Consider the following 20,228-nt stretch of genomic DNA (forward strand, 5'->3'; position numbering starts at 1 on the left):
AGCCAATTCTTTTAGTCCTCTTTTTTTATGTCACTGTTGTATGTGCGGATATATGTGGTATATGTTAACTCTGCATGACTTCTGTCATTTATATTCCATTGCTGATAAATATGAAAAAACAAGCACAATGCCAAACACCAAAAAGGACATTCTGTCTAATTCATAAGGGGCCTGCACTTGTTCTCTTTGTTACTGTGTTTGTGGCTATGACTATATGCTGTGTGAGTTTGACTTTGAGGGCATTTGTGTTTCTGTGCAGCACCGTGTCAAGAAAGAGACAGGTAAGAAAGACGCAGCCCCTGTGGAGGAGACTAAAAGGCAAAAGGTGAGACAAGATGAGGGAGGAAAGAAAGGGAAAATAAAGTTATTATGAAAGTGTGCCAAGGTGCAGAAATGTAGTCTTTGAGGCTCGATGCTGTCTGAGAGATGGAGAGAGGACTTATTATAAGGTAACATTAACTCTCATCTAGGATTCTGTATTTGGGATGCATGAAGTCTGACTGTGATTGTTTTGGTTTGTTTTTTTTTAGTTCCAGAACTAATTAGTTTACATGTCAGAATTCTTTGCATATGTCTGAAGCAGCTGCCAGTCAAAGTTAATTAATTAAAATGGTCATGTAAAAAGTGTGTCTGACCCAAAACTGTAAGAACAGCAGGGTTACAAGAACACTGCGCAGCGTGCTGAGCTGGGACTGGCCCGCTCTTATGAATATACAATGAGATTTTTTCTAGATATCAATTATTGAAAAGGACCTGAAACATTAAAATGACACAGGACAGTTGTAGACAATCATTGCCTTGTTAGACAATCTGATGTAATGATGGAATAAATTCACGCTTTAATTTTTAACCAAAAAACGAACGTGCTCTCGTTTTCATGCATGACAAGTGCGCCAATCTCTTACACGATCCATTATTGATGAAAGCAAAGACATTTATTAATCCGCAGAATGCCGTAATGTCTAAAGAACATTACTCTGTACAAAGTTGAGAAAGTGACTGATTTCAGCAGAGCAGATTCATGCATGTAGAACGTTGTTTAGTGATTATCTGTGGACGAATGACAGAGCCGAGACACGTGTGTAATCAGTACCGTTGTAGAAGTATTTTTGCAAGATTAATCATAACCTAACAGGGTCAATGTAAATAAACTTAGTGTACAGGTAGGGCCTTGGTAAAGGTAGAAATCCCTACCTTGTGGTATGAATCTGACTCCCTATTCCTGAATTTCCAAACTTGAGAGCATTGACCTTGGCAGAACGTGCACTCTCCAATAGTTTTTCCAGTTATTTGATTTGGGGATAATTTGGGACTAACTTGGCAGGTGTGCGTATGTGCTGTAACGGCATTTAAAAATCAAAGGTTTTGTTTATCGCTACAAAACGATGAAAAATGATCCAGGCAGCTTGTACTTTTCACTTCCATGCCCCCGTCAGAGACACTCATCATGGTCTAAATGTGCTGCAAATTTTAAAAGCTCCAGGTCAGAATCACTTCTCTTTAAAAATCATGATAGTAATCTTATCAATATGAACCTGATCCAGTTCTTAGTTCCTCAATATCAAATACAGTGCTTAACAGAAACTGAATCAAAACAATATTTTTAATGCTAAAATATAATTATTTTTGTTATCAATTCATTTTCAAATGTTTTACAAAAACAGAAACCTTACGATCACATTGCATTTTTTAATTTACATTTCTAAAAAGAAAAATGTATTTTACTGGCTGAATGTTACGCTTAGTTGTTTTCTGACTTCTCGTAGGTCCAGTGTTTCCCCTCAATGGTTTGTGCAAAAATATGTTTCCTCCCTTGAGATGCTTTGCTCGGCCTTTACTGCTGCACACCTTCAGTAGCTGCTTGTTAACCTGACATCCATACATGGCAATGCCCTAACATTACTTCCACCATGTTTGACAGATGATGCATTATGCTTTGGATCATGAGCTGTTTGTTTCCTTCTCTGTGGTTTTCTCTTTTCATCATTCTGGTCTTGGTTTCATCTGTCCAAGGACATTTTTTCTGGGCAGGTTCACATCTCAACTGTTCTCACTGTTCGAAAACTTCTGGAGCGAACTGTGCCGAAGAAGCCACAGTACTTCTAATCAGAGCAGTAGTGGCCGTTTTCCCAAAATGTCACCATAAACACTGTAATACTTGCACAAGCTCTGAAAACAGATGGGAACGTGCTTCAGATTTGGCACTGGAAATCAGTTTGTGGCAGCTCAGACAGCGCGAAGGACGCTGCATAATGTCAACATCTATGGATGCATCCAAGGAAAAAAACTCAAACTCTAGCTTACTCTTTGGCAACAAACTCCAAGATTAAATTTTGCTTAAGAACACGAAGAGACATCTGATGAATGCATTCTTTGATCAGATATGACAAAGATAAATTAATTTTGCTGATGTGGAGTCCCACACGTTTGACGTGAACCTAATCGGGACTACCAAACTGAATTCTTAGTGCCTACAGAGAAGCACGGAGGCTGGAGTGTGATTTTAACGGGCTTTATGAGTGCAGTCTCCAGAAGTCTGGCAGGTAAGGAATTTTCCAGCGTTAGTGATCAAACCCACGTTGCCAAAACCACACAGGAGGTTTCTTTAAGACCAACAGTTGGAAAAGCTATGACCTGACCAAGGGTGAGTCTGAATACATAAGGCGCCTTAAAGGAACGAGCAGATATTAGAAAATTACAAACATAAGGATTAAATCCATCATTAAGGACACAGAACGTACTGAAAAAACAAAAGACTTAATCTTTGTTGTGAAATTATACTTTGGAGACTGTTTTTTAATCATAGCCAATCAAAGCTCTTACATAAGAGCAAATAACCAAGCAAACCTCAGGAGTAATGTAATTATGTAAGGTGACACAATTTTGAGTCATTGGGCAATGAAGTGATATTGCAGAGTGATGTACGCACTTCTGTTTTACACATAGAGAAGATCTAGTGTGTGTTTGAATGCGATGGACAGCTGAAACCTGCAACCTTACACATTCGGCATCTGAAATATTGTGATGTGAAATAATACATTTGATGACAGACTCCGACATGAAATCAATCCCTGATCATGCGTGTTTGAGCACGGGAGCCTGGTCAGCATATGGTTTTTGATGTGCTGCTCATTGCTGTTAAAAACTACACTTGGCAGAAGGCGACAGAGGCTTCAAATATTCCCACATCACCAGATGCACTGTCTGGCTGAGACAGCACCTGTCGCCGGCGCAGAAGGGAGCATTATACCTGGCGTAATATATTTTGGATGATCTGTGGCTGTATTGGGAATATTTTTGGCCTGTGCATCCTGCTGCCTGGCAGAGTTCTCAACAAGATCATGTTGAGGGAGGAAAAAAGGAATGAAAACTGACTGGACGTGACACACTAAATCATGGAGTGATCAAGGTCCTATTCATGGGGAAAGCTGGTAAAAATGACAGCATCTCCAAGATTTTCAGGAAAGTAACAGCATCATTTTATTTGATGATGCCTTAAAAACTTCATCGCATTTACCAAGATGCATCTCAGCTGCTCCACTGACCATTTCTTTTTAATACACCACATCATCAGGAGGGCAGAATCAATCGGGCAGTGTCATACTCCCAGACATTTGATTACCATGTTATATTTTATGGGCATGTATTAGTATGCAAATGTGTTTTGGATTGGGAAACCAATTGCTGGTAATGCTTTTGCTCACATATTTATCAAATCAGCGTGTTTGTATCTTCAAGGTAAGAAGTGGACTTTTGAAAAACTGCTCCACTGGGTTGTTAGCATTAAATTACGCTAACTGCTTAAATCAAAGTGTGGTTTTTATTAAAAAGCAATCACCCCCCTCCCCCTTTGCAGATTTATTGTTTGTTTTACAGTTACATAATTAAAGCAATAATTATTTTTGTGCAGGACTTTCAGAGCTGCACTGCCCTCCACACGGCTTGAATAACACAAAAGAATCAACAGCAGAATCAATAAAAACAGAGTTGGTGCTCCAGGAAGTCTCTTAGGTGCCATGTTTGTACAAATTGGAGAGAAGAGAGGCCTCTGACTGAGGCGAAAAAACACAAAGCAACAGCTGACTACATGAGAATACATAACACCATGGATGACTTTAAGCAAATCAATAATAGATAAAAGAGCCTAAATTTTGAAAGCATTTCTTTTCTTGACAGAAACAAGTACAAACAGGTCCTCCCCGACATGGGAAATTAGGTTTTTTTTAATAGTTTTCTGATGAAAGTGCAAATATCTGTGCATAACACCGTAGGTATGCCCCCTGGGTGTCCATTGATACTTTGAGAATTTACTTCTATTCACGCCATCAAAAGATTTGAACTCCAGCTCCATTTGCATGGTGAGGTATCATGTCAGGGTCCTGGGACTGGGCGACCCAGGATCCCTGAGCAGTTATGTATTATATTATTATTATTATTATTATTATTATATGTATTTTGGTATTGCTGCTGCTCTCCTCCATGATTGTAGATGTGAGTGTGTGTGTTTATGTCTGCGGGGATGCTTGGAGGATGGAGCTCAGCCACCTGCAGGCCTGAGGGGTGTGGCCCTGCGGAAGGACTGGCCACACCCGAAGCCACACACCTGCCGCTGATCAGGCCTCGTTGGGGGAGCTACTTAGGAGAGTCTTGGAGCTCCCACCGACGCGGGGTCATTGCTTGAGACTCCACGTTAGTCGTCCCATTGAATTGAGTTAATGTGTGTAAGTGTATGCCCGCGGTTATTTGTGTCCTGACGGCTGCGTCTATTGTTTCCCGCAGGAGGAGCGTGGAAGGCACGAAGAGCAGCGAGCACCGGGGGGTGCTGACACGGGAGCGGAGAGCACAGAGACACGAACTATTCACGCAGAGACACGACACGGGAGTCTGGGAGAACACGGGGATTTATTGTTGTTTTTGTTCCACTCTGTAAATAAACACACTGCTTGAACTTTGAGCTCCGCGCCTGGGTCCTCCTTCCCCACATCCCCACGGTCTGCCAGCCAGACCGTGACATATCATCGCTCTGATCTCTGGAGGGACATATGCCCTATTCAGACATGAGATACGTAATCCTGCCGCTTTCATCGCTCTGATAATGTGACAGTTTTCTGTCATTCAGGTCACTTTTATACTCCTCACGTCCTTTTAATGTTGCTGTTTTCTGGCAGAGACATTTTATAAGGAGGAGGAGACCGGGCGCTCTGCAAGAACGTGACATGCTAAAGATGGCGGTTTTCCTGCCCTTCTTCTAAAAAAAAAAAAACAATCAACGGCCCAGATAGGAACATTTATTGGCCACTCATATAGCTGACCTGATGCATGGCAGATGCAATTCGCAAATCATCATCACAGGAAAGATAGGTAGGTAAATGTACTTGCCTACTTTGTTTTGGCTTACTGTCTCCTTAACACGACTGCTGGGATATTGGACATTCCCATGAGAGGGAGACAGAGAGAGAGAGAGACAATCATGCTGGGTGTGTTATGTTTTGCCATATGAGCAAAAGATTTGGTGCACTGATAACGCGCACTGTCAGCACCTAATGAAGTTTACCAGACTTTCTTTGCTGTTGTCACTGACAGCAGAGTCAATATGTTTGTGCAGCAGCTGCCCCCACTCCTGGATTGGGAATTACAAAAATGCATCACAGAGGATTTTTTTAATCATACTGCAAATTAGAAGCAGAGCTGATTAAATACCGGAGCCACGTATAGTTGACATTTTGTGTCTGCCTATCAGTTAACACGATGGCATGCAGTTCAGGCCTCTGATATGTCAAAGTTAAGAGATCAGACGCAGCTAGTTCTCATAGTCATTCAAATACAGCTCTGATATGTTCACATGTAAAAGAGGGCATGTCTGAAAGTCCACTGTGTGACTGGAGGTCGTGGCAAAACATTTGTCATACACACTCAGTTCCTGGTATCCATATTTTTATTCAGGATTCTTTTAGAAGTGAGTCTTTTTCTTCTGCCTCCAAAATCAAACAGGTGAAAAGGTAATGACAGAATATTGGTCCAAAAATTTGAAAGATCTCCTAAATTTTCCCTCTTTTAGCTGTGCCAAAGAAACAATAATGTTATAGATAAATAATTCCATGTGACACCTTTCTCAGCAACTGTTCATGATTGTCAATTCCCTTAATGCTTAATATAGTGTCTCTATGCTGCAGAAACTGAAAGATCCACCCCTCTGTGTTGAGTCCAAGAAAATCTGTCTTACTTTAACATAATAACGCGCAGATTTAAAACCACTTTAAGTGATGTGACTACAGCAATTGCCAGTATTTTTGTGCTAAACTGAGTAAAAAATCATCACAAAAACACCAGTTAAAGAATCTTAATGTGATAACTGAACCATAAATGTTTTTTCTTGAGTAAATAAACAGGTTTTTCCTGCACTGAGGTTTTATTTCAAAATTTAATTAGAGGAAAAACCCCTTTGAGATGCACCATGTAATTTTTTAAACAGGGTCCTCAGACGCAAAACTTATTAAAAATTAAAAATAATTTAAACAATAACAAAAACAAAAATTACATGCATAAATAATGATGCTAATTAATTAAACAATCTAATAACACAAAAATAACTAACAGCAAAATCAGCAAGGTCATACACAGGAGGGCTCTCCACCATACAAACCGAACTACCTAACAGATCAGCCACAAGTGATATCCAGTCAGTTTAAAGTCAAAAACTGAAATTCTGAAGTACTAAAAGAACAATCAGTTCAGTTCCACCAAAGTCCTAGTCACACAGTTAAGTACATATGATGACTGAACTAAAAGGAGGTTTTAATAAATACAAACTGTATTTATAAACGATGGATGCATCCACCATGACATGATCCCATGTTTCTCGATTGACTCATTTAGGGTGCTTCGAAACCTCAAGTGGCTTGGAATATTAACCATTACTATTTTGGTGTTTTGGAGACATATTTGGATGAACCAAACTATTCATTTGTGCTAGCTAACATAGCTATAAAAGTGCATCCACACTCACAGAAACCTGCTAATTAATGCAAAAATAAAATGCTGATATTGTTGAAAGCACTTACTTCTCCAAAGGTTTGTTTTTACAGTTAACTGCACAGCAAGTCACAGAAAATTACACCACAGTCCAATTAATATAGTCCTTATTTGTAGAAAAAAAAGATTAATCACAAAAAAGAAAAATAGTAATTGAAAACTAGGGCTAATGACAGGCCAATGGATAAGGATTAAGGCCTGATTAATATTAGCCATCTGCTGATATATCAGTGTTTAACAGCTGATGCATGAAAAAACAAGAGGGAGAAACACCCGTCAAACACATTATGTGTTGATATTGCACAGTTGGTCCACCAGCGGGCACTCTGCAACTTGTTACCCTGTTGGCAGTACCTGATTGGAGCAGCACAAACAGACCCAAGTGTGCTGATTGGAGCATAAACAGGTTTTCCACAACTTTTTGTGACAATAAAACAACATTACTTTTAAACTGCATTTTCATATTATCTTAGTAAGAAATATAACTACATATAACACATGTTAGGGAAATCTGCTGGTGTCTCTGAAAGAATATTGCACTTTTAACTCACCAGAAATCATGATTATCAGCAATTTCCTTGCATCTTCAGACTTATTCCAGTCTATTGCCATAATTTCAGCAACTAAAATATCAAGATTCATATTTTTAACTCTGCCTCATGCATATTGGAAGATGTTGGATTTTAATATTCCAAACACAGAAGAGAATAGAGTGGTCACTGAAAACGATCAAAAAGCATGTCTGAATTATTAATCTGTAAACAACATGGAAAATTGGAACATTATGTTGGAAGACATGGAAGATTATGATTTCAGTAAGTCTAAGATTAAGTTACATTTATGCAGTCAAATGCATTTTTATCAAATAGACAGGCGGAAAGCCAGTCATGGGCAATATACATTTAGTAATGCGTTAGGTTTGTTTTAAATAAAATGTATCATAAAAAATGTGACGACATCAGTCTAGAGGTGACATATGCCAGCCTCCAGCCCCCTGAAGTGCATAAACTAAAAATAGCACAAAGACAAGACGAGCAGACTTGAGTACAGATTGTTCACATTTTCTTTTCAGCAGTCCTAGAAAGTCAATAATCCAGATCAGCAGGCTGACTCATTTACTTGAGGCTAGAATTTACAGTTTGAAAACTCCAGATCTAAAAGATGTATGCTGTAGTGACGCTACACTGTATACAAGATAGAACAGGGAAAAAGCTCAGCAATGACGAGGAATAAGATAAAGCAGGCACAGTAACAGACTGTTCATGTCAGCAGATCAAACGGTTAACTAAATTTAACTTAATGCATCCTAAAACAAAACATAAGAGGAAAAAAACAGACATACACAACATTTTTCATTCAAAGAAACTTCAAAATCAGATACTCTGATTACACTGTGAGAGAAGGGTATTGTGCATTTCATTGTGGAGATTATAGTAAAAATTCAAAAAGAAAAAAAGACCGTTTCTTCAAGGTAATGGAAAAGTCAGGGATTGCCATCATCACCATGGATGGATAAAGCACGGACTATTTTAACCTGAGGTCATGAAATTTCCTGTAATGGAACCATTTTCGCCTTTCCTTGAAGTGAAGAAACTGTACCAGTGTTGGTAATGGGCGAGCTCTAGCCTACAGCGTTCGATACTGTTGACCATAATATCCTATTAGAGCGATTAGAACATGCTGTAGGTATTACTGGTACTGCACTGCAGTGGTTTGTATCATATCTATCTAATAGACTCCAATTTGTGCATGTAAATGGAGAGTCCTCTTCACACACTGAGGTTAATTATGGAGTTCCACAGGGTTCAGTGCTAGGACCAATTCTGTTTACATTATACATGCTTCCCTTAGGCAGTATCATTAGAAGACATAGCATACATTTTCACTGCTATGCAGATGACACCCAGCTCTATCTGTCCATGAAGCCAGATAACACACACCAATTAGTTAAACTGCAGGAATGTCTTAAAGACATAAAGACCTGGATGGCCGCTAACTTTCTGCTTCTTAATTCAGATAAAACTGAGGTTATTGTACTCGGCCCTGAAAAGCTTAGAAATATGGTATCTAACCAGATTCTTACTCTGGATGGCATTACCTTGGCCTCCAGCAATGCTGTGAGGAACCTTGGACGCACATATTAAACAAATATGTAAGACTGCTTTCTTCCATTTGTGCAACATCTCTAAAATTAGAAATATCCTGTCTCAGAGTGACGCTGAAAAACTAGTTCATGCATTTATTACTTCCAGGCTGGACTACTGTAATTCTTTATTATCAGGATGTCCAAAACACTCACTGAAAAGCCTTCAGCTGATCCAAAATGCTGCAGCAAGAGTGCTGACAGGGACTAGAAAGAGAGAGCATATTTCTCCTGTTTTGGCTTCCCTTCATTGGCTTCCTGTTAAATCCAGAATTTAATTCAAAATCCTGCTCCTCACATACAAGGTCTTAAATAATCAGGCCCCATCTTATCTTAATGACCTTGTAGTACCATATCACCCTATTAGAGCACTTCGCTCTCGCTCTGCAGGCCTACTTGTTGTTCCTAGAGTATTTAAAAGTAGAATGGGAGGGAGAGCCTTCAGTTTTCAGGCCCCTCTTCTGTGGAACCAGCTTCCAGTTTGGATTCAGGAGACAGACACTATCTCTACTTTTAAGATTAGGCTTAAAACTTTCCTTTTTGCTAAAGCATATAGTTAGGGCTGGACCAGGTGACCCTGAATCCTCCCTTAGTTATGCTGCAATAGACGTAGACTGCCGAGGGATTCCCATGATGCATTGAGTTTTTCCTTTCCAGTCACCTTTCTCACTCACTATGTATTAATAGACCTCTCTGCTTTGAATCATATCTGTTATTAACCTCTGTCTCTCTTCCACAGCATGTCTTTATCCTGTCTTCCTTCTCTCACCCCAACCGGTTGCAGCAGATGGCCGTCCCTCCCTGAGCCTGGTTCTGCTGGAGGTTTCTTCCTGTTAAAAGGGAGTTTTTCCTTCCCACTGTCGCCAAAGTGCTTGCTCATAGGGGGTCATATTGTTGGGTTTTTCTCTGTATCTATTAAGCGCCTTGAGGTGACTTTTGTTGTGATTTGCCGCTATATAAATAAAATTGAATTGAATTGAATTGAAATTCCCCCATATTTTCATACCAGGCACATCTTCTAGCTGGGATTCCTCCATTGGTGTCCACATATTCTATAAAATAGTTTAGATAATGTTCCTAAACGTCTTTTGAGTTTTGAATCTGATATTCTTTCAAGTTCTACTCTGATAGTGTTAAATTCCTGTTATGTCAGTTTGTACTGGTGGCCCATTTCCATCATCAGATTGTAATTTTCTGCTGGGCTGGTGAACCGACTGTATGGCACCAAGTAAGCTTCATTTGTTCATGAAGATGCTCAGTCTTATTTGTGTTAACTCTCTGTTGTACTTCCGACAGATGTACCCACATTTTAATCACCAGTACTTAAATGTTACTATCATTATAGATTTGATTTGCTGTAAAGGATCCAAAATTGTTTTAAGAGAAACCTCATACAGGTCCGCTGTGAAAAATTCATTCCAAAAAACTGCCAGTCTACAGCTCAAACAACCATATTTGATGAAGCATCTGCATCACATGACAGCAGCCGATGTGTTTTCTTGTGTTTCAGCCCAAATGACAGGAAAATTACAAACACAGACATGATAAGAAGTTATAATAAAAGAGCAATTCAAATCCCTTTCAAAAGTCTTTAATAACAAATTATCAAACAACTGCTGAACAAGCTGCCTTTGACGTTCCAGTCAGCTCGCTTCAACACACGCTGGATTGGACAGCAGGCAGCAGCCAAACGAGACAGTTATTAGGTTTTTACTGTGCCCAAATGCTCCCAGTATAAAGTATAAAAGTCGTAGGTTTACAGCTGTGTTGAGTTGCCCTCTATCCAGGGTCACTCTGAGTCTGAGGACAAACCTTGTTAAGCTAGCAAAACAGGTGGTGCTCAGAAGTGCCACACAGGCTTTTTTTGTTTGATACACACGGAACGAGGGTTTCATTTCAGCTAAAGTCACCTCACCAAACTGTCTGGTAAAGAAAGTTAAGCACGTGCTCAGAAACAAAACGAAACATTTGTGGGCTGCAATTCTCGAATCTTTTTAGGAAGTTTATTTCTTGTGTACGCATGAAACAAGCCTTAAAAGAAAACCCTCAGCGATGTGTGTGTGTGTGTGTGTGTGTGTGTGTGTGTGTGTGTGTGTGTGTGTGTGTGTGTGTGTGTGTGTGTGTGTGTGTGTTTTAACTCTAATTATATTTACTGAAGTAAGGAAGAAATAATATGGGGAAGAAAATAAAGCCATGTTACTTGGGCTAAAGCTGATTGATAAAATTCCTTATGGACTTAACATCATTGGCACAGTTAGTGCTGTGCACACAGCGCCAGCCTTTCCTTTTTGTAGCTGTAGCTGCTGGGTTTTCTAGAGAATTACATTTACTATTTTTTTATACATTGCCTTTTGCCAATAGAAAGACGGTGCTGCAGTAAAAAAAAAAAAAAGTGTGTGTGGCTCCATAATACCATTGTCTAAAGAAAGCCCTACTGTGCATGTGTTATCTCCTCTGGTTTAATAATGTCTGATTCATTGTAAAAATGTCTTAATCATCTCAGTCACACATTGAGCTAATTGTGCCATAACATATGTAAGGCATGAAACTGTGAGAGCAGGAACTACATTTCATGGAATTAGAGAGACTTCAGCTACACACCAATCTGTGTTAGAGACAAAAAAAGTGATGAAGTAATGCTGATACCTTTATGTGAATGATCTGGTCCTCGTAGCCATGAAAAACTGAATCAAATTGGATTTAAAAAGCTAAAGAATGTCTTAACTAGGACAGTGTTATATCAGTCTCAACCAAAATCTGGTGTCTGTAAAAGCATAAAATTGGAATATGGGTTTTGGGTGTTAAGTTGGCCGAAATGACAGAGCCAGGCTGGCCGCACTTAGGCACCTCCTAAGCCTCTTTCTCAGCCTAGGAAAAAAAAACCTTCAGTGACAAAGTGTAAGAGGCATCATTTAAGGTAACAACCCGGCCTCCTAGGAATCTGGATTCTTCTCAGAGCCACATGTTGTGCCTAATACTAATCAAGCTAATTCTAAAGCACAGCATTCAAATAGGCACATAAGGGGGAGGTTACAATCCAAAATGAAACTTCCACCATCTTGAAAGCCTTAAGCTTTCAATTGAAAGATTAATACTGACATCAAAGGGGAGCAATCTGTCCGCATCCATTTATTTAAATATATATTTTCAGAAAAAAGCCTGCTATCAGTATTGAGGATTAACTATTTTGAAGGAACATTGTCAATTCACAGTAACCCCAATCAGTAGTTTTATAATAATTATGGATATAATAAAATTATAGGTATTGATCCTCCTGCACTACACTGCAGCAGATCCTCTTGGCAATATGACTTTTATTTTTTTATTTTTGTTTTTACCCATCCGTGTTTTGGGAAGGTCTCTCCACTCATCAACTAGATTTCCAGCGAGAACAGGCAGTTTGATGTTTGTTTTTTTCAGTAAAAACATCAGATAAATCCAGTAAGTGCTCTCAGCCTCGCGGTAGTGACTCTAACTAGTGCCATATACAGTGTGTTTCGCTAGGGAGTTACTGTAATTGAAAACAGTCATTAAAAAGGGAGCATTCTTACTTCATTAAGTAGCTGGAGGCACCTCTCAACATGAACGTTTATGTTGATCCATGCCTGCTGGATTTCTTAATAAGCAATTGTTTGCTAACATGTCCACTATAACATTGGAAGGTGCTAATTTATTAATATTGTTTTTGCAGAAATTTATGCTATGGGCAAGTACACCCCCGTCTCCCAAAATTAACGCTGCTTTAACAATACGTTTTACTTATCAGCCAGTTTCAGGTCCTTGAACAAAGACTGTATATAAAAGATGCGCATAGCCATTGCCATCCCTCATTGGTTAGTAAAGTCCTGTCTTTGGGTGAAGTCGTGAGCGAGTGAATCTGACAGAGACGCAAACACAACAGTTTTCACTTGTTTCTTCAATTTGTCCTGATGCACTTGGATTTAAATCCAGCTTCCTGTCTCTCTGTGTACCTGACCTGTCCCACTACATGATATTCACACAATAGTGTGATTCTTGTCTGTCCTTGCATGTGATTGGCCACATGCTCAGCCCTGAGCAGGAAGGGCCGAAGACTTGGCTCTGCCCAACGGAGTCGGCTCTTTTCGTGCGCTACAATCGGCTCTTAGAGTCATTTGTGAACAACACATCACTAAATGACATCATAAATTTATCAGGGAAAGAGTTTACTGAGGTCATAGATAAATGGGAAGGTCTTTTTTTTCACAAACTTCTTTTTGCAATCAAAAGAGTCGACCCCCTTAAAGCCCTTCAACACTGTCTTCCCTTTTCAGACCCAGATGTTACATCCATCTTTTATATAGAGTCTTTGGCATTGGGCTGCTTGGAGATGGTGGCCAGCAATGACAACCAAGATTCGCCTCAGATTGATAAGGGGCCTGGCAGAGCCGTTCTATTAAGACATTTTTTTACCTATTAAAAACTGTTCTGTTGAGTCTCTCCCCAGAATTGGACTCCCTTCACTTTTTACTGGGAGAGTATGACTGTTATGTTTCGCTCAGTGATAAACTGCTGAGATGTATTGACGTTCCTGCAGCCCTGTCAATACAGGTCAATAAAAGTTATAAATTACTTAACATCCCACCCCTCCTTATCTCACTACAAGCTCAATATAAAATGTTAATAATAACAGATTGCTTTTCAGCTAAAACTATTTGTATGGACAAAGTGAAAATGGCATGAACCGCTATTATAAGGTAAAGTGAATACGGCAGCATGGATGGTGTCATTAAACCATAATGAAAAATAAAATTACTTTTATGATTTCTAATTGTATTACTGAAATGTTAATGCAGTATAGCAGTCTACATGAAGACATCTATAGAAAAAAATAAAGGAATTGAAAGGCCATTTGATGGACTATCCAGCTGGTCCCTCCATCTGCAACAGAGACATTTGGGATGAAACTGTTTTGACAGGTTTGCTGATGAAAATAGAATCATGAAATGCTAATTCTTCTCAAGATGTATAGATGGCAATTTCTTGGTTACAGCCCTATTATGCTTGTCACGTCTCTAAATCCACCCCGAAAGCACCTCTCAAGCAGGATGAAGATTATCTCGATTTCCAGCACCACAACTATCTGCCTTTGAGTCATGAAAAACACAGATACAAGTTTTGAGATTGATTAAAGGTGGGTTTTTCATTCTCAAATCCAAATCCTCGCCTGAGCAATGAGAATATGATTTATCAGGTTAAAAAACAAACAAACAAACGAAAACGCCAATTTTAAGATTTATTCCAATCCGATTACTTAAATCCTATCCATAAAGTTCTGAAAGACTGTGCTGAAACTGAATAAGACTTATCTGAAATCTGAAGCAGATGGAAACACTTTAAAACCATTAAAAATTCACTAGAGATGTCGTGCACCAGCTATAACCATTAGGCACAGGCACATAGGCAGGTCAAACTGCCACCAGGTTCAGTTAGAATCTAAACTGTAGGGCTACAGCTTCGACTCGCAATACTGGTAACCGCAACAATGATGCAGTCATGTCTCTTATTCTTAGTTATTAATTCATATAACATTTAGAAAAATTTAGGTTAGGCGATAAATTTATCACCACTAGCAACTTTTGGGCCTATCATGTTAAAGCAGGGACTCTCACACACCAGAAAAGTGTGTTAAGGCACGCAGTGGTTCTACGAAATGGCATCTACTGTCAGCTTGATTTAAAAATGATCGGTTCAAAAACCTGTATTAGTCAAACCCTACTTAATATCACACATGGCTCACTAACTCTTTAAATGAGAGTACCAGCTGTGTTTTGATTAAATGATTAAACAGTGCACGTTTGTAAGAGGCGTTTGGGTTATTAACTTGCATCTGAGACTGCACTATCACACATTAATGTACAGAAGATCAGCAGGGGTCAAAATACTCATTATCATATGTCACTCTGTCCCTTTTACTGGAAATGGCTAAGAAAAGGAAAATGAAAACACTAATTTTCATCCTCTCAGCCCTCGGTGTAAGACGAATCTGAACTGCCATTGTATTTACAAAAAGGCACTGGCTTTTTCGTTATTCTAGGGGTGAACAAGAAAATGGGTTCAAACTGTCCGCCGCCGGGTCGCGTATAACCAAATTTCGACCGCGGATGTTTTCTTGCGACGAGAATATCCGAAGTAACAAAGTGCAGGCCCAGCAGCAGGTTTAATTGACTTTGAAGAAAGCACTCACTCAGCAGATAACAGCTAAAAGGCCACGCCAGAGGCTCGGTGGCTGCACGTGGCTTGGCTGTTAATGTCGTAGGCAGAATTCCGACATCGAAAACCTTAAACCCACAGTTTGTCAACTTAGATAGGGACCTCCAAACAAAAACAGTGTGCACATAAGAGGATTATTTGCTGTAGCTCCTATCACGGGATATGTCATACCTTCTTCTGGACAAATACAGCTACAACACAGGGCAGGAAGGTAAATAATTCCACCCACAAGTTTCCCTGGCTTTTCTTCTCCTTTGTTTTTGTTTTTTTTGTAAGTATCTTTGTAATTTTTCTCATAATGCTCAAGGTTGCAGTCTTGTGTGAGCACTCCTACCTAAAATCCACTAAACTGCAGGAAAAAGAGACCATATGAGTAAAAACTTAAAAATAAAAACACAGTATCTAGTACCTGAGAGGCACCAAAGCAATATTTGTACAGTTCAGTCAGTGTTATAATCAAAGAGTCAATCTTCACACAAAGCCATTCTGGTGGTATGACCACATCACAGTAAATGCACAATAATAATTGCATAGTTTTGGATCATTTCAGTATATCTCACAGTTCAACAGAGGTAAAAAAACCAAACAAAACCTCTATGTATCTTTCATGAAAAGAAAGACTTCTGCATGATCGCTCCCTGAACCTTTCCCACACTTGCAGGCATATGTAGATTTTGGGCTAAATTTGGGCTCTGACTCTAAAAATGTCTCGCACAATATTAAAAACCAAAACACAGAGCCCTGGTTGACACAGAGCAGTGTGAAGGCACACCTCCTGCAGCCCCTCTGATGCAAGAAACCTCTCCGAATCCCTGTGTAAATGTAGTACATTTGGGCTTCAGCAGAGCCATGGGGAGAGAAAGCCAGTTCCACTTAGGTGCCACCAAAATAATCCCCAAGGGGCCTGCCTTGTTACAGGCAGCACAACAACATGTTGGCACTGGCACATTAAAAAACGAGAAATTAAAATCGATTTAACTGCGGAAATCCAAAACAACAGGGCCTCACTTCTGACAGCGCTGACAAGAAGCTTAGGCGCAATGAGTTCTGATGTACTTTACCTGCTTGTCCAACAATGGAGCCGGTTCAGTGCACAGCTCAGTCAGATGCATCTCGACACATCACTTCAACACTATGTCATCCCGGAGCCCAAATGGGACTCAGAATATGGTATGCATCACATCACAGAGATTTTTAAAGGTCTTTCCTGTTTAGCTTTGTCTCAGTAGTTGGTTAATAGCAGACTGCAAAGCGATGAAAATACAAGGCCCAACTGAGCAGGAAATTCTCTCTGGAGTGATAACAACAAGACAGAAAGTGAATAGAAAAATAGGCCTGTTATAAAATACTGTTGAGCTTTTTTAAAAGGTGCTGTGACATCACACCCAGAATTCATTGCTGCTTTGCACGAGATATTTATATTAATGAAGGTAGCAACAGCACTCGACATTCTCTGCTCCCCACTCTATTGCGTTTATGCCCTACAGAGTTGATCTCCTTTTGTGTCATCCCACTATTCAGGAAAATAGGCTACTGCTGAGCACAACATCAGTCTCTCTTCTCAGTTCTCTACAACACCACAATGAGTCTGGCGCAGCACGGATGATAATTTGCTCTAAATGATTATGATAAATGTGCATTCATTCATACATAATATTAAGTAGTCAAAATTGAGGGCATCCGTTTGCCAACAGGAACGATGGGGATCATTCATGATGAAGATTTATGGCCATTCAGGGCTATACATCCTGTCATCCTGTCACGTCACACTCCTATTTTCTTATATTTACCCCCTCCAGTGTAACATCTGTGTGTGTTTATGTGTGTGCATGTCCATGAGCGTGCGTGCGCGTTCGTGTGAAGGCCTCAGTGTCCCTGAGAAGAGGAGAAGACACTTTGTGTGTCAGACTTGGCACGCCAAGCAGGAGGAAAACGGAAGAAAATGTGTTTCTACAACGTGACTGCATTCAAAGCCTGAAAACTGTAATTTGAGATATGAATTCATTACATGGCTTCTCATCAGCAGCCGGGGGATAATGTGATGCAACAGCGCCGCTTAGCGTCGCTCGGCGCTCCGTCTAAAAGAAGAGCGTCGCTCTCTCCTTGAACGCAGCTGTCCTTACCTTCGGTGTCACAAAGCGCGGCTGCTGCGGGGTTGTGTTTGCGGAGGTTTTGCGCCTTCTTCTGCGGAGTCCGTGCGATGAATGTTGACTTGTGCTGCCGTGGTGCGAGGGCCCGTGCGGGCAGCCACCGTGACCTGTCCGTTTACTGGCATTTTGGTTCCTTCTCACGGCGTCGGTGAAACCAGAGGAAAAGTGTTCAAACTTGATCTGAAAATAAAAAAGAAAGAAACGAAAAGATACCAGATTTTAACACTGCGCCGCAAGCTCCCAGGACTTGATGACTTTGTCGCTTTTCTATAAATAGGCGCGAGCGTACAGGCAGGTGCTTATGTGAGCTATAAACAGTTTTAACCAATGTCGTTTTACTTCTCGCACCTCATTAGCATTTTAACAGTTTGAACAGCATCAAATACCAGCTAGCTGTCTGCGTGTTTTTTGTTTCCGCGCGCGTGCGTGGTTATATGTTTGTGTGAGTCGGAGCAGAAGTGCGCGCGTGCCTGCGTCTCTCTATTGGGGGATTATTGGAGGGAAAAGCTCGCCGTGACGAAAACACAAGTTCATATCATAGGTGTAGGCTACGGTGAAAAGGACGAATTAGTGCTCTCTCCCTCCGTGCGCGCGCGTGTGCTTGTATGTGTGTTTCAGAGAGAGAGAGCGGGGGGGACGACGGAGTAAAAACAGCCTGTGGCTCTTTGGCGAATATTCCCCTCACGCTCCTCTCTCCGGTGCCGGGCTTCGTTTATGTAGGGCATGCAGCAGGTTGTGTGACGAGGACTCGGACAAGCGTAAGAGCGCGGAGGAACCCGAACCAGGCACACACCACCCCGCCGCTGTTCCACTTTAAGGAGAGCTAGAGTGCGGCAGATATTAAAACCACCGGATCCCGACAAATGCCGCTCATCTGTCTCTTTGGTGACAGAGTTAGTTTTGACCCAACCTAAAAAAAAATAAAATAAAAAAGAAAACACTAATTACGCTCACCCCATTCCCGTGACACATCTCACCAGGCGGCCAGGTGGAGATGACATTGCAGCCTGTTACTCCATTCGGGTGCCCTCGGCAGGAGTGGGAATCGCATACGACTCTCCGTCAGATTAATCCATCAATTTCTCCTCCATTCAATTTCCCTTCCCCAAAAAACGAAACCACACGGATAAATCCACCTGTCTGGTTCTGAAGACTTCCCCCCTCCACCGCCACCTCTCCCACCCGTAGATAGGTAGTATTCCTCTCGGTTTAGATGTCAAACGCCGTCCATTCAACGGGAGAGACGGGGTGGGGGAAAAAGCCCCCTGGCGCGCGGGGATCAGTTAGACTCTAGAATCCAAAATAACCGTTGGTTTGGGATCTCCAGCGGCAGCCCCGCGCGTTCCGCAGTGAGGGCTCGTGGACAGGTCCGCGCGCCTCCTCCTCCTCCTCCTCTCCTGTCCTCCTCCTCCTTGCGCCGCTCGCGGATTCTTGGAGACTGAAGGGGGGGATTCCGTCACAAATAACATCAAAACACACACACATACATATATATTCACACACTCTCTCTCTCTCCCTATCTTTTCTCACTTGCCCTCCCTCTCTCCCCCCTCTTCTCCTCCAACTGCTGCTGCTCCCCTCACGCGCTCTCCGACGAGCACCGCACTCCAAGCCGCCCTAAACAATTCGGAACAAGTTCAAACGGGTCGAGTTATTTTTGTAGCTTTCCGCGCCGCACGACCGAGGTGACGCTCGGCAGCCGACCGAGCCGTCCGGGCGGAGAGGAAGAAGGAAATATTCTCCCGACAGTGTCTTTACCCCGCAGCAGCCCGGCCGCCCACGCTCCGCTAGCTGAAGGTACTTACACATCAGCCTAGTTAATTAAACATATAAGGGGTAGAGGAGGCAGTGGTGAGGGGGTGCAGACTTGGGTGACTTCATCTTCCCATTATAAAAAAACGAAAAAAAAAAAAAGATATGTGGGGAGTTAAGAAGGAGCGTGCTAGGGAAATTTCGCCATGTCTACCCCCCTAAGAAAAAAAGAGCGGCTCCAACTTCACAGCTCGTTAAAACTGACATGTCGCTTCCTTGTCTGTCCTGGTCGTGTTTTCTCCCTCTCCGGGTCGTTCCCTTTCCCTCGTGCGTCCTCTCCCAGGCAGAAAAAAAGAAACGAAAGCGCGAGAGGGGGTATGGCGCACAGCATCATCCGTCGTTTATGGCATCACCTGGTGCCATCTCTCTAAAGCGAAGCCGCGCGCGCGTGTTTGTTCCTGGATGCCGGTGTCATTGCGCGCGCGCGCGTGTGTTTGTGACGACTGTCTCGGCGTCAAAGAAGTCGCCGCGTCGCGCCTCCTCTGCTCTTCAGCTGCGCGCAGATAAAACATTTCAATATCCGCTCAACTGTTATAACCCAATCTATTGGTCCCCCTGCAGACACCTCAACTCTTCCTCACAATTAAAACGCAGAGCCCTTAAAAATAAATAAATAAATAAATAAATAAATACAAATTACCGCACCGGAAAACGTTTTTATTGCTGATTGTGTGTCATGTTCTCTCATCAGCGCCGGAGTTTGTTAAGAGCCGCGGCTCAGATAAGGGGGAATAGAAGCAACGCGAGTGAATTACACAGTCTCAATTGAACATAATTAGCAGATCAAAAGTGAAGCACAGGGGGTCCTCGGGGAACGCTGACACCCCCCATCTCTCTCTCTCTTCCTCCCCCCACCTCCA

The 20,228-nt window shown here is 41.4% G+C and overlaps 1 protein-coding gene across 2 annotated transcripts in view; it reads right to left on the minus strand.

Annotated features, from left to right (window-relative positions):
* The window catches only part of grin2ab (glutamate receptor, ionotropic, N-methyl D-aspartate 2A, b), a 131,693-nt gene extending 111,860 nt beyond the window's left edge, over positions 1–19,833 (minus strand). Inside the window, exons 1-2 of one of the 2 annotated variants that reach the window (XM_082535270.1) lie at positions 19,574–19,833; positions 17,530–17,736 (exon numbers count right to left, since the gene is read on the minus strand). In XM_082535270.1, the coding sequence (XP_082391396.1) occupies positions 17,530–17,736; positions 19,574–19,702 (336 nt within the window). In that variant the 5' untranslated portion in view covers positions 19,703–19,833. Of the gene's footprint in view, positions 1–17,529; positions 17,737–18,510; positions 19,349–19,573 lie in introns of those variants that run through there. The other variant, XM_082535271.1, reaches the window with a different exon arrangement.
* Between the last annotated feature and the right edge of the window lie 395 nt (positions 19,834–20,228).

The sequence above is a fragment of the Aulonocara stuartgranti genome, assembly GCF_965226115.1.
Source record: "Aulonocara stuartgranti genome assembly, chromosome: 6".
Lineage (NCBI taxonomy): Eukaryota > Metazoa > Chordata > Actinopteri > Cichliformes > Cichlidae > Aulonocara > Aulonocara stuartgranti.